The sequence below is a fragment of the Malaclemys terrapin genome, chromosome 2 (assembly GCF_027887155.1).
Source record: "Malaclemys terrapin pileata isolate rMalTer1 chromosome 2, rMalTer1.hap1, whole genome shotgun sequence".
Taxonomy (NCBI): Eukaryota; Metazoa; Chordata; order Testudines; family Emydidae; genus Malaclemys; species Malaclemys terrapin.
Window position 1 is genome coordinate 157,483,521 of NC_071506.1, and position 13,166 is coordinate 157,496,686.

Here is a 13,166-nt window from a genome sequence, read left to right on the forward strand (position 1 = left end):
TGGATTTGCAACCCTTTTGATGATACCACTTTCTCAACACAGATATTGAACACTGAGGAAAAAGAGAAATTGATTGAGATCTCCTGTGATTACGAACTGAGAAGGAGTTTCAGAAATCTGTCATTGATCAACTTTTGGCTTAGTTTAAGAAACGAGTACCCCCTTCTGGAAGAAAAAGCTGCTGCAGTTTTGTTACCATTTTCAACAACATACTTATGCAAGAAAGCGTTTTCCTCGTATGCACATCTGAAAACGAAATACAGAAACAGACTTGATGCCGAACCAGACCTGAGACTTTATCTTTCTCCAAAGGTTCCGGACTTGAAAGAGCTATGCAGAGCAAAGCAAGCGCATCCATCACACTGAGGAAATTTAAATTTAAAACCCTGAAAATATTCATTTTTAGAAGGAGGTTCACGAGATTTCACAATTTAGAAAAAGGGGTTCGCGGGCTGTTAAAGTTTAGGAACCACTGGACTAGATGGTTCCTGTCTCTACAACCTTTTCACTTCCGGATCCAGCATAGAGCCGGCAGCCAACACAGCAACATGGATGGCCTATCACGACAACACTGTCTTTCGTCCCAAGTAGCCCAACCCCATGGCGTTGAGCAGGGGCAGGGGATATGTGATACAGGAGGGCCAGGAAGCAGTGGGTTGTGGTAGAAGGGAAGTATATAAACCCTAGGTTAATTAAGGCGTGGTTCCCTGTAGACTAGGGAGGGTTGCTACAGGTTAATTGGAGCACCTGTAGTCAATTAAGGCCCTGTTAGAAACCTACTAAACCCCCCTGCTTCAGGCAGTCAGGAGGAAGGAGAGAGGACTGGAGCTTGGAGGTTGCTGTGAGACTTGGAGGAACAGAAAACCGGAGTAAGGGTTAAGACGCGATAAATCGATCCCGGATCGATCCCGGAAGTGCTCACAGTCGGCGCCGGTACTCCAGCTCGCCGAGAGGAGTACGCGGCGTCGACGGGGGGAGACTTCCGGCCGCGTCTGGACCGCGGTAAGTCCGGACTAAGGTACTTCGAATTCAGCTACGTTATTAACGTAGCTGAATTTGCGTACCTTAGTCCGAAGTCCGGACTAAGTGGGGACCAGGCTTCAGAGTGAGGAGCAAACCCAGACCCCTCCCCCGCTTCCCTTCTTTACCACCTTCCTGAGCCACTAGTGGGGTCCTTGGTGCCCCAAGAGCAGGGATAAGGGGTGGTATTTTAGCCCCCCACCAAGAAAAGCGCAGGACCGACCATCTTGTCACACTGTGAAGTGTTAATATTGTAGTAATGTTACCATTTTGTTTGTAAAGCACTTTAGAAGCCATGGAGATGCAAATGCAATATAAATGTAAGCTCGTTATTGTTGATGAGAGCTGTTCCCTGACCCATTTTGTATCTGAGACATGTAATGGATTATTGCCTCTTCATTACAGTTTTTCCACAACCAGCTCATGTGATCTAAATTAATTAATTTGGATTAATTCACACTAGTAATTTTTATACATAGGTATATTTGTTCTTCTCCCGTATATTCATTTAAAATAGCTAATAAATTTTCGGAACAATAAAAATGTAGGAAACGTGTTACAGTATGACTTGTAACAGCCATGCTTGTTAACATCAGGACCTCTCAAATGAGGACTTCGATAATTTTCTGTTTTATGAAATCTGGACTGCTGTTCTTCCGACGTGCGTTGCTGGTTCAAAATAATGTTACTTTACAAAATGAATCAATTCTTTAATATTTTAAACCAGGTTTGGCCTGTCCAACTAGCAGGTAAACATTATTTTATTCATACAGCTGACTGAAATAGCCTTATTTAAAAAGTGAAATGAAGCAGAGGCAAATTCTACATTAAGATGCATGCAATTCCCATTGAAGCTGATGGAAACTGCATACACATATTCAAGGGCTGAATTTGATCCGTGATATCGTTTTGATATGAATCCACACAAACTCAAGAGTTGAACCTGAATTAAATATTTCCCGAATTATGCACAATTATACTGAAATGAACTCTCTCAGCCAGTCAGAAGACAGGGAGGCTGCACCACATCTGATGTATAACTCTATATTGTTCCCCACTCCCACATCCCAGTTCTGTAATTTTCCGCTTACTGATCGATTCAGTATGTGCAGAATAGAAGTACCAGAACCACGAACTAGTGAACTGGACATTGTTCTGAATCCAGTCTCAAATCTGGAATGTTCATGATTAATTATTAGTCGTAGTATCGCCTTTATTATATTTATATTCTTTTTCTGCTACATTCGTAACCATGGTACCATTCTGATATGCAGGCATCCAGCAAAACATATATATACATACATTTATGCTTTCTTGTGGTGCAGTGATCCTTGTATTCCTGGCCAATTCCATAGAAAAACTTGCTCAAGGGCAGTCACTGGATATTTTCATACTCAGAATTAAGGACTGCGGTCACTAGCTGCCAAAGAGAGGGCAGCTTTAACATACAGTGCCACACAAGAGCTGAAATCCATGATCTGAAAGAAAGGGGTGCATAAATACCCCCCCTCTAGTTTAGGTTGAGCAGTTGCTATAGGTAAAAAAGGAGCTTTGGCATGTCCTGGATGGTTGGTACAGGGAAAGGAAGAGAGAACCTCTAACTAATCTAATTCATCTATTTATGTGATTCTATGATCCTGATCAATGGTAGTATTAGAGGAGTGAAAACTGAAACAAATGGCATAAATAAACAGCCTTTTGCAAATCTACTTTGACAGGCAAGCATGATCTACCATATTCTATGACTGTAGTATTCAAGTGACTATAACAGATGTGCAACCATTAATTGGCTTGTGTTAAAAGGCATAAATGAATGTAATCAATGTTTTTTGTTAATGAAACACTTATTACTGGCTAGAACTACATATTAATATTTGCACACGACATTCTATATGGCTATTCTTTGGCAGATACTATTATAGGTATGTATGGGAAAAAGAATTGCACAGCATTCATATGACCCATTTATGTACTGCATCTGACATTTAAATGAAATTGCTGAAAAATCGAATAATGCGGATTACAATGATTAAATATTAGCTGCACAGAAACAAAAACATTTGAAGTCAAATGTTAAATTCCAAATTGCAACACACTGATAATAAAACAATTGCACACATTTTAGTGTGTTATGCTTCCATTACAAGGAATTTTGTTGCTTGATCAAAAGTAAAGGAGTTTCTGGATCTGACATTGTCACAAAATTAATTTGGTATACTTTGATTTTACTGTGACAGTACATGGATTTTGGTGTGTACTGTATTAGTAATGCATTGTTCCAAATGATTGGATAGATTTTTGCCATTGCAGATAGTACTGTAAAAAAATAACAATTTATGATGGAAAATCTGACATAAGGACACTCAAAGGGCCAGTCTTCTGCTTCTTTTGATTTTCAGATTCAGACACCAAGAGTTCTGTTTGTAACTTCAGGAGTAAGCTTTTTAATAAGCACTTACTATATGCCATCTTATCAGGGCTTGTAATGTCTGATTGAGAAGATTGCTGATTACATTTCAGGCCAGAAAGTAATATGGATTACTTCCAGTTACTTGTCCTGACAATCGTGTCATTCCCATTTTGAGAGTGAGTGATGTTGAGCTGATTATTTCACCCAAGATCCTGATCCAGTGCTACTGAAGTTGATAGGAATGTGTTCACTGACTTCACTGAGAGTTGGATGTGGGCCCTAGTCTCTTCACTGTTCAGCTTGTCTTCATCTTAGAAGAGCGGATATAATAAACTTTCACCCATACTGGTAATCCCTCCAAAACAGGGCTAAAACGCTTTGATGTGGCAGTGTGGGGAAGTTCTGCTGCCTGTGCTGTACTTGTCCAGTAGTTACATGGAAAATTTCCTTCTCCAGGACTTCTGGCGTGGTATCTTTCCCATGCACTACATTTGTGCAAGCAACTTTTTAAAGATTTCTGTCTGTATTTAAATATGAAAAAAATTATAATGGAAAATCACAATGACTATGTCCTCCTGCTCAGTTTGATAGAAAATTTAAGTTATAAATGTTAAGTAAGATAATCATAGAATATCAGGGCTGGAAGGGACCTCAGGAGGTTATCTAGTCTAATCCCCTGCTCAGAGTAGGAGCAATCCCCAGACAGCTTTTTGCCCCAGATCCCTAAATGGCCCCTGCAATGATTGAACTCACAACCCTGAGTTTAGCAGACCAATGCTCAAACCATGAGGTATCAATGCCCCTGATAAAATATATGGAGATATACCTTTGCTAGATATCAGACTGCAACACAATGCAGAGAAACCTCTCCTCCAAATCACTAATAGTCACACAACTCAAACGACAGGAATAACAATAGCTTTTAAAAGCATATTATAAGGTACAATAACATAATTACACCTAGTTAATGTATAGTGAAGCCTGCGCTCCAGAGAAGATCAACTACTCATTCACAAAGAACTCCAATTTGGATGGCTTCACTACCTTTGTACTATCCCTAGTAACTGCTACACATTGATGATTTTATTAGTAGAGATGCATCATCCCAGCCAGCTTGCCTTGGGCTTACGTAAATGGTGTTGCTATCATGGGGTAAGGAAGATATGGAATGGCCAATTTCTGCTGGGTTCTCAAATCTTTGATTCACACTTTCACACGTACTTAGCTTTACTGCACCTGTCTCCTTTTCACAAAGAAAGGATATAACTCACACCCTGAAGCTCTCACTGATATTACTAGGGACTATTAGTAGAGGTCCTAATGGGCAAAATGCTGCTTAAACAAATGTTTGTATAAATATGGCTAATGATAGGATAATACTGACAGCAAATTATAGACCTGAAATTCTGAAAATGGCACTGACACTGCCTTGTGTGTTTTCCCTGGATCTCCCCCATCATTCTTCCTTTAAATTTCCTCAACATTCTCCCTTCATTTTCTTTCCAAAAAGGCAAGTATGCCATGCGGGATCTGGTCCACCGACTTCCAGGAGGTAACAACAGCAACAGCTCAGCAAGCAAGGCCATGTCGGATGACACCGTTACTGCCATTTGCTGCACTCTGCATGAAGTTATCACTAAAAACATGGAGAATGCCAAGGCCTTACGGGATGCAGGAGGCATTGAGAAGCTAGTTGGCATTTCCAAGAGTAAAGGAGACAAGTATGTTTTGCAAATCACCTCGCACCTTTTGTAACATCTTTAATAGGTGTAATTAGTACTAAATGGGTTTGTCTTGTCTGGTGAAATCGTTAGCTTCATTATTAAGTTTAATCATAAATCACCTTGTGTTAGTAACCATGTCAGATGTTGGAAGGGAGACAGGAAACAAGTAACCCAGTATCAAAGTCCCTGCCAAGGCTCATTTTTTGGCCTGCTTTCACTGGCAACATGCCGCATAGTGAATAATAATTATTTATAATAATGACTGGCATGAAACATTTTATCAACATCAGGTGGTAGCCTGAGCCATTAGGCCCCTGTGTAGTGGGTGATGTGCCATTGGAGTAACCAGGAGGACACTGTGAAAGGATTTGTGCCTCACAAAGGTACTATTCTTCTCCTACTCCCACTTGCTTTGGGAATGCCGGAAGTAAGTAACTTCACCACTTTGCAGGCTGCAGCTTACTCCCCACCATACAACAGTTACTCTGGCTGGCAAGTGGGGGGTGGGTCAGCTCTTTCCACTCCTTCACCCCCCCCTTCCCACTCACTAGCTTGTTAAGAAGTATCAGGCCTTCTGTCTGCTACATTAAATGGCACCGATACATGTAGGAGAAGACTCACACCTAACTATGACGCTATTAGCAATAGCTATGAATGCATTTTTTTTTCAGAGTCAGTACACACTGTTGACAAAGAGATCATTGGTTCCTCTCCTTTTGCTGGGAGTGGTTGCCTACAATAGCTTGGTTACAAACAATATACATCAAACTTCCAGAAGTATTGTTGCTTTGCCTGCTGTGGGACCATGTCAGTTTGAAAAATGGAAGATTTCACTCTAATGCATAGATCCTTCTATCAGAAGGGGGATGTGTTATCAGCACAGAGGCAGCTGCAGCCTCGGGGCTCTAACGTGGCTCCTCACAGCCAATCTTCAACCTGAAAGAGGAATCTACGCACTACATACACCTGGTACTGGAGCAGTGTGCAGGACGAGGCAATTAATGCATTGCTGACACAATTCAATCTTATTCCCTTTTCTTTTATTATTGTTCTCTCTCCTTTCATACTTCTCACCCAGTACACTCTCATTATTATAACTCTGACAGGAATTGATAAGAGTAGCAGCATTACTAATTGTGGTGATTCCAGTTGTGGGAACTGCTCTTGTACTGCTGACTCACCTTAGTCATAAAGCATATAAAATTTTTAGTATAAATAAATTACATATCAAACTAAATGAATTCTTGTTACTAGATCAAATTTACTGCTGGCATAAGCAGGTGCATTTCCATTTTTCTTCAGTAGAATGTGCCCACTCACACCAGTGGGGAATTTGACTCCGAGTTTATACTTGTATATTAATAAAACTTAAGAAAATCTACAAAAACTTTGTATTTGTCCACCTGAATAGTACTCCAAGCGAGATCATTATTACCTAGAGACATTGGGGCTGGAGTTTGCAAAGGAGCCTAAGAGAATTAGCCACCCAACTCCCATTGATTTCAATGGGATTTGGGTCTCCAGTTCTGTTAAGGTCTTGAAAATGTCAGTCTTACAGCATACGGTGAGTCAAATATAACCCCAACTGCAAATCCAGGGAACCTTACCTTTTGAAAGCCATGCATTTCTAATAGTCTAGGACACGTTGGCTAATATGTGTTTTCAGAATGTCCAAATAATAAATGTAGTGCCCTCCTTTAAAAAGTATTTTTAGACCTACTGATGAAAAGCACTATATAAGAGCTAGATATGATTATTTTTATTGATTTTGTAGTTGTAGAACAAGAAAATCTATCAGCCCATGATACCAGCTCCTCACCTAAAACAGGAGTTTATACTCACCTTTCAGAAACATGAGAGTTTTATACCATTCTTTCTATCTTTTTCATTTCTTTCATAGAGGTTCCATTATTTCAAATAATAATTGTAGGAAGAATATCTTGCCAACCTGTTACTTAAATTAGTGAAATTGCACAATTTAACAGAATGCAACATTGTGTTAAATTGTAAAATATGAAATATGTTAACAAGACCAACTGTTAGTAGCCTCAGAAGAACCATTTATTGTTGCTTCCAGTATAATCACTGTCATATTAAAAAAATCAATATGCCCTGTGTCTGCTTCCAGCAGAAGTCACCAAAGCTTTAACCCAGTGGAACAAAAACTCTGTTTCATGAGAAGGCAAGTCAAAAACTCTTTAACCTTAAAAGTTGTTACAATAGAATTTATAGAGACAAGGTAAATGAGGTAATATATTTTATTGGACCAACTTCTGCTGGTGAGAGAGACAAGCTTTCGAACTTACACAGAGCTTTTCTTCAGGTCTGGAGACAGTAGTTGGTCCAATAAAAGATCTCATCCACCTTGTCTCTTTAATATCCTGGGACCAGGGCCGGCTCCAGGCACCAGCTGAGCAAGCTGGTGGTTGGGGCGGCAGATTGTTCGAGGTGGCATTCCGCCCAATCCTAGGGCGGCACAGCCGCTTTTTTTTTTTTTCTGTTCCGGCCGCCCTGTAGGGGGCAGTGGTGCGGAGGACCAGAGTGCCCTGCAGGGCAGTCCTCTTCCTTCCCTCCCTGCCGACTGGAGCGGAGCCCTCGCGGCAGGCGGCAGGAGGCAGGAGGCGACGCAGCGGGAGGGGCCGCGTGATAGTGCCCCTGCTGTAGCCCTGGCTGCCCCCTTCTCTCTCTCTCCCACCCGCTCCTCCCCCCCCCACAACGGTCCCCCTGCACCTGCGCTCCAGCCGCGCAGTTTTTGTTTTTATTTTTGTTTTTTGCTTGGGGCGGCCAAAAAGCCAGAGCCGGCCCTGCCTGGGACCAACACAACTACAACAACACTACCTATAATAGGATTTATAGAGATTTTAATGGATAGATTTCAATTTGTCATCTGTTACGCTATTATATTCCCATCCATCCACATGCTCTTCAAAGAACTGGAACCCACAAAATTGCATTATCCTGGACTGATGAGGAAATTTTGCCATAGTTAGTGTATTTCAATACAAAACTTAAATATTAATGCCTTGTGTGCAGCATGTTTTCCTCCAAATATGGAGCCAGAGTGCACCTGGCTCTTTTGTGGGTCCACTACTGAAGTAGAGGACATGAAGGTCCTTCCCTTTCTCTCTCATTCCATGCTTCCTGCACAGGGGTAGGACACAATCACAGTAGTGCAAGGACTATCTGCTCTGGTGTCTGTAAAGAGCCCACAGCCCTAGTCCTCTCTCCTCTACAGTTGTGTAGCAGAACTGGCATCCATGGGATCAGATTGGCCAAATGCAGTGTATCTCACTTCTCTTGGCCTCCCCTTAGTATTAACAGCATGACTGGCACTGTTACCACATTCATCATTCCCTACTCCCAGTACCCCACTAGCAGCTAAAGATGGGTAAATAATGAAAACGATGCTTAAAAGTGTTCATCAAATTCTTATCAACTCATGAACTAGTCACCCAGTTCTATTTGCAGGACGAATAATAGAGATGGGCAGAATCAACAAATAATGTACTAGGAAAATATTGTGGAAAACAACTGACTAAACATTAACATTGCTCTGCTGGCAATGCAATTGTGACCCTTCTCATGTGTGTCACAAAGTGAATAGCGGCAGTTACCACTACCCACACTGGAACCAGACGAGTAATATATGCTGCCAACACCAGGACCACCTGTGTCTTTTTCACCACCAGTTGTGCCCTTTTCACAGGGAAACACCAAGCACAAGTGTGACAGTTCTCCAACTATACTTCATGTGGTCTCTAATCCCTTGTAATTTTGTTTTTGGGCTCTGCTGTTTTATGGTTGCTGAGGGGATGAGGTTAGTCACGTGATGTGGACTTTCTACATAGTCACATATTTATCCTATGTTATCCTTCCTGGCCCTTCTCTTTGGGTTTAAGACATCTGCTCCCTAAACAGAAGGGAACATTTGGCTCTAATTCTCTGAAATAATTATTCAGATCTCCTGGGGAAAGACTCCAGAAGGAGGAGGAGTACATATGAAGTTAATTATGTCTTTTTATATAGGCTTAGAGTGCAGTCATTTATAGGTTACTGTTGTCAGTGTTTCAGAACATAAGTCCAAATTTGGGCTCCAGATGAATTTTATTTAGTCACAAAGCACTGATTATTCTATGTATTTATGATCTATTGTATTTCTGCGTCCAGCCCCCAACCCCTTCCCATCTTAAAACAGTGATCACCTGGCTAGTTCCTCTGTTTCCTCTGACCATCTGGTACCAGGCATTGGTGCAGTGAGTACTCACTCATCTGTTCCTTGAAGTGCTTAAAGTCTACCAGCCCAGGAGAAAGAAACCAAAGCCTGTACTCTTGTCCTTCATGCCACTGCACACAGGGCTGCAGCCAAGCCACCTCTCCAGAAACAATTTGTCCAATTTTTGCTCTCTGCAGCTTTCTCTCTCTCTACCTTCCCCACTACCCACCCTATCAGTTAGCCAGTTCAGCAGTTACTCGCCATCTTGACAGAATTCTCTTGTTCTCATGTTTCCAGTGAGAATCCTTGCTTCTCATTCACCGTACAGTGCAAGTGTGTATTGGTTTTGTTCCTCTTCCAACACTAGTAATATGGACATGAAGAGTGTGTTTGTCAGTCAATAAAATGTTAATATCCAAACAACTTGAATGTAAAGCTCCTAGAATATACTTATAGAACTGGTGAATAGCAGAACTCCACTTGAGAGTTTCAATCCTTTGTAATTGACTCACAAATCAGCATTAATTGAGCCTGGGATTTAACAGTCTCTCTCTCTCTCTCTTTTTAATGTAATAGGCACTCACCAAAAGTGGTGAAAGCAGCATCTCAGGTCCTAAATAGCATGTGGCAGTACAGAGACCTGAGAAGTCTCTACAAGAAGGTAAGTTTTTCTTCAGATTTTAGATCTTCTGTACAGTTTACCCACTTTGGGGGCTGAAGGAACATGAGACCAAAATACTTCCTTTGATCTGTTAATGGGCCCGTCTGAATCCCAACTGCCCAAAGTTTAGGAGGTTCAGATCTGGTGTTTTTGCATGTTCCCGTGTCTAATTTTAATTCCTTAAATAGAAATGGTCCATAAAGCATGTATTTTTTTTGTTATTGTTTGGGGGAGGTTTTTTTTTTTCTTAAATGAATTTTAGTTCTTATGAAAAGTGCTGGAGTTGACAGTCCTGGAGAGTGAAGTCCTCTGTTCACAGAACCAGTACAGCATGGTCAGCAGTGGTTCAAGCTGCCTCTCCTCAGCCTTTCCTATCAGTGCATCTCAATCCTATCCTGCAGAGACAACAGTAGGGGTGAGTGTGAGATTCCCAGCTCCTTCAATTCCTGGCCTCTCTGCTGAGACCACCAATGCCAGTTCCTTCAGTGGTGATGCTTTTATGATATGGACATTGGTACCCCTGGAACTGGATAGAGACCTGTTTATTTCACATCCATCAAATTGACAGCTTTCATGCACTAGCAACACAAGCTTGATTCAGAGGCAGTCTAGAGGTGAAAGGCAGTGGCTCCCATTATCATTCTCATAAGGCTGCCAGCCTCCTCTTTTGTGTAAATTATAGTACTATTACTATGAACAACATGTTTAAAATTAACTATTTAAAAATGAACTTCTTACATGTATAAATGCTAGGTGATGGTATAACAAGCTCCTATCACAGAATACTTGTAAATGGACACACATTGAAGTGTGTGTGTAAATGTGGTGTGTGTATGTGTGTACACATATCTATCAATGGCAGTCTCAGACCACTTCCTAGTACTCACGATTTCACATCACAAAGATGACCACCACAGTTGCCTCTAATTGGCACCTTTCTTTGTAGTCTAAGCAAAAAGACCAGGCATTTAATTCCATTCCCAGTCGAGGGTGAGGCATATTAATGGTGGAGTGTGAGGATGCTCACAGTGCCATTGCCTGTGCTGTATGTATTGTATAGCTGAAAAGCGTCGAGTAACGTGAACTCTGTGCCTCAATCCGCTCACATTGAGTCTGGGGTTTGAAATTTTATTTTGCACACCTGAGCTCCTGTTTGAGAAAGTTTGGCAAACAGGCCTTGTTTGAGAGGCGGGAGTGAACAGCAGTGAGGATAGGGTCCCACTGAGAAGACAGCACATCTGGGATGTGGGGATGAACTGATTCTCTGCATGGTGTGGAGAGATACCCCTTTACGGGTAAAGTTTGTTGTGCTTACAGGGGCTGACTAGTTTCTTAACCTTTGAACTATTTTGCAGGATTCATTTTGTTAATCCCTTCATGAGCTAACTCTAGCAGGGTAAAATGGAGGTCAGTCTCCCAGGCAGTTAAATCTAATACCTTTCCCAAGCACTAAGCTAATTTAACAAAATAATTATTTAGTCTTCTTATGTCTCTGCAACCTGCTACCATACATTGTATAATAATTGAGTACAGAAAATGTCATTTCTTTTAACCAAATGCTTCTAAGAATTAACTTAACTAAAAATGTGACTGTGCATAAACAGATGGGTATGTATTTTTTAATGTTTATAAAGTTAGTACACAATATAAGGAATGATTTTTATGTAGAATGAATCAACTACTTCCTTTGCTTCCGTCACATTAGTACATTGAATACTTAGCTGTATCCTAGGATTGATGCCTGTGGCATTTTCTTTTTTTTACAATGTTTAAAAAGAAGTTATATAAAACAAGAGAGTTCCTAAAATCTCTATTACATAAGCAATAATATTTGTCATGCAATATGGGTTTAAATAGTCAAGACAATTATTTTCTGCCACTAAAGCTTCTGTATTGGCAATAATGAATGAATACAGCTTCTGCTGGCTGTGCGATATGGTCAGCACTTTGTGCTTTCACACTCTGGCAGGGATTTTTCCCACACTGCAGCTAAATCCAATTGTGCAGGTGTCTGAAATTCATTAGTATGCCCTAAAAATATCTCTCTCATTATTCCCAAGTAATCACTAGCATATAAGAGAGGCTGGAATAGAAGCATGATTCTGTTTTATGACTTGGGTCAGTTACAAGCCTAACATTAACTTTAAGGAAATGCAGCAGTATTTGTCCTGCTGCTTGAGGAATAGTATATCCAAAGTTTGATATAGTTTTACAGCAGCATATGTTGACACTGTACTAAACAGAGGAAAGAATGATATGAATAGAAGTATTATCGTTTGCATTACTGAAGTAACCAGAATATTGATTTGTCACTGTTGTTGGTATAAAAATAGCCAATACATTTGTCCCACAGATTTGTTCATATCAGGGGGAAAGCATGAAAGCTTATTACGTTTTTGTAATTCTGCTTAGCATTATGGGCTTTATTCACTGACTCTGGCAGAACCCAAACTGAAAGTGCCCAGTGACAGAAAGTCCAGCCAGAGATGGGGAGCATAATGTTACAAGCTGCCTATAACTTCCACTCTGTTGGGGGGCCAGGAGCCAGCCAGTGCTACCCAAGAAGTGTGTAGGGCTGGCTCAGGAAAGTGCACAGCAAGGGCATGCAGATGTACTGATCCAGTGTCTCTCTCAGGCAGCCTCTGCCAGTGAAACCTCTAGACTCCTGGCTGTAAACTGAAGCTCCTTCCAGCTAGTGGAAGCCTGATATTGTCACTTGCCCTTTGCGGCGGTGCATGCCTCCTCCATAGCACAGCTGTTCTAATATATGTGGGGGGATGTAGACTGCAGCCTCCAACAGGACTGAAGCAAGCACTTTGATTTTAACCAAGGCTATAGTACTAATAGGTACACAGTGAAACTGGGTTAAGCAACCTTTCAAGGGACTGGCAAAAATCAGTTTCAGAAATGAGGGGTTTTCTAATAAAAGTACAGCAGAATTGTACTCTGTATGATTGGGGTGTTCTCTTAAGATAGGAGGTTGCCTGAAAAGGGTGGCTGTTTGCACAAGTTTCACTTTCTCATTGACTGAAAAACATTTCCTGTCTTTAGAGGCTAAAAACAATTTCTCAATTATTGTTTGAAAAACCCACACTGATTAAATCAACACAGACAAAGGCACTTCATCCAGGCTATAAG

The 13,166-nt window shown here is 41.1% G+C and overlaps 1 protein-coding gene across 3 annotated transcripts in view; it reads left to right on the top strand.

Moving 5' to 3' along the window:
* CTNND2 (catenin delta 2) overlaps nucleotides 1–13,166 on the top strand; it is a 1,183,216-nt gene that overhangs the window by 1,122,777 nt on the left and 47,273 nt on the right. For all 3 annotated transcript variants that reach the window (XM_054019141.1, XM_054019142.1, XM_054019143.1), the window contains 2 exons: nucleotides 4,941–5,151; nucleotides 9,944–10,028. In XM_054019141.1, the coding sequence (XP_053875116.1) occupies nucleotides 4,941–5,151; nucleotides 9,944–10,028 (296 nt within the window). The remainder of the gene's footprint in view (nucleotides 1–4,940; nucleotides 5,152–9,943; nucleotides 10,029–13,166) is intronic.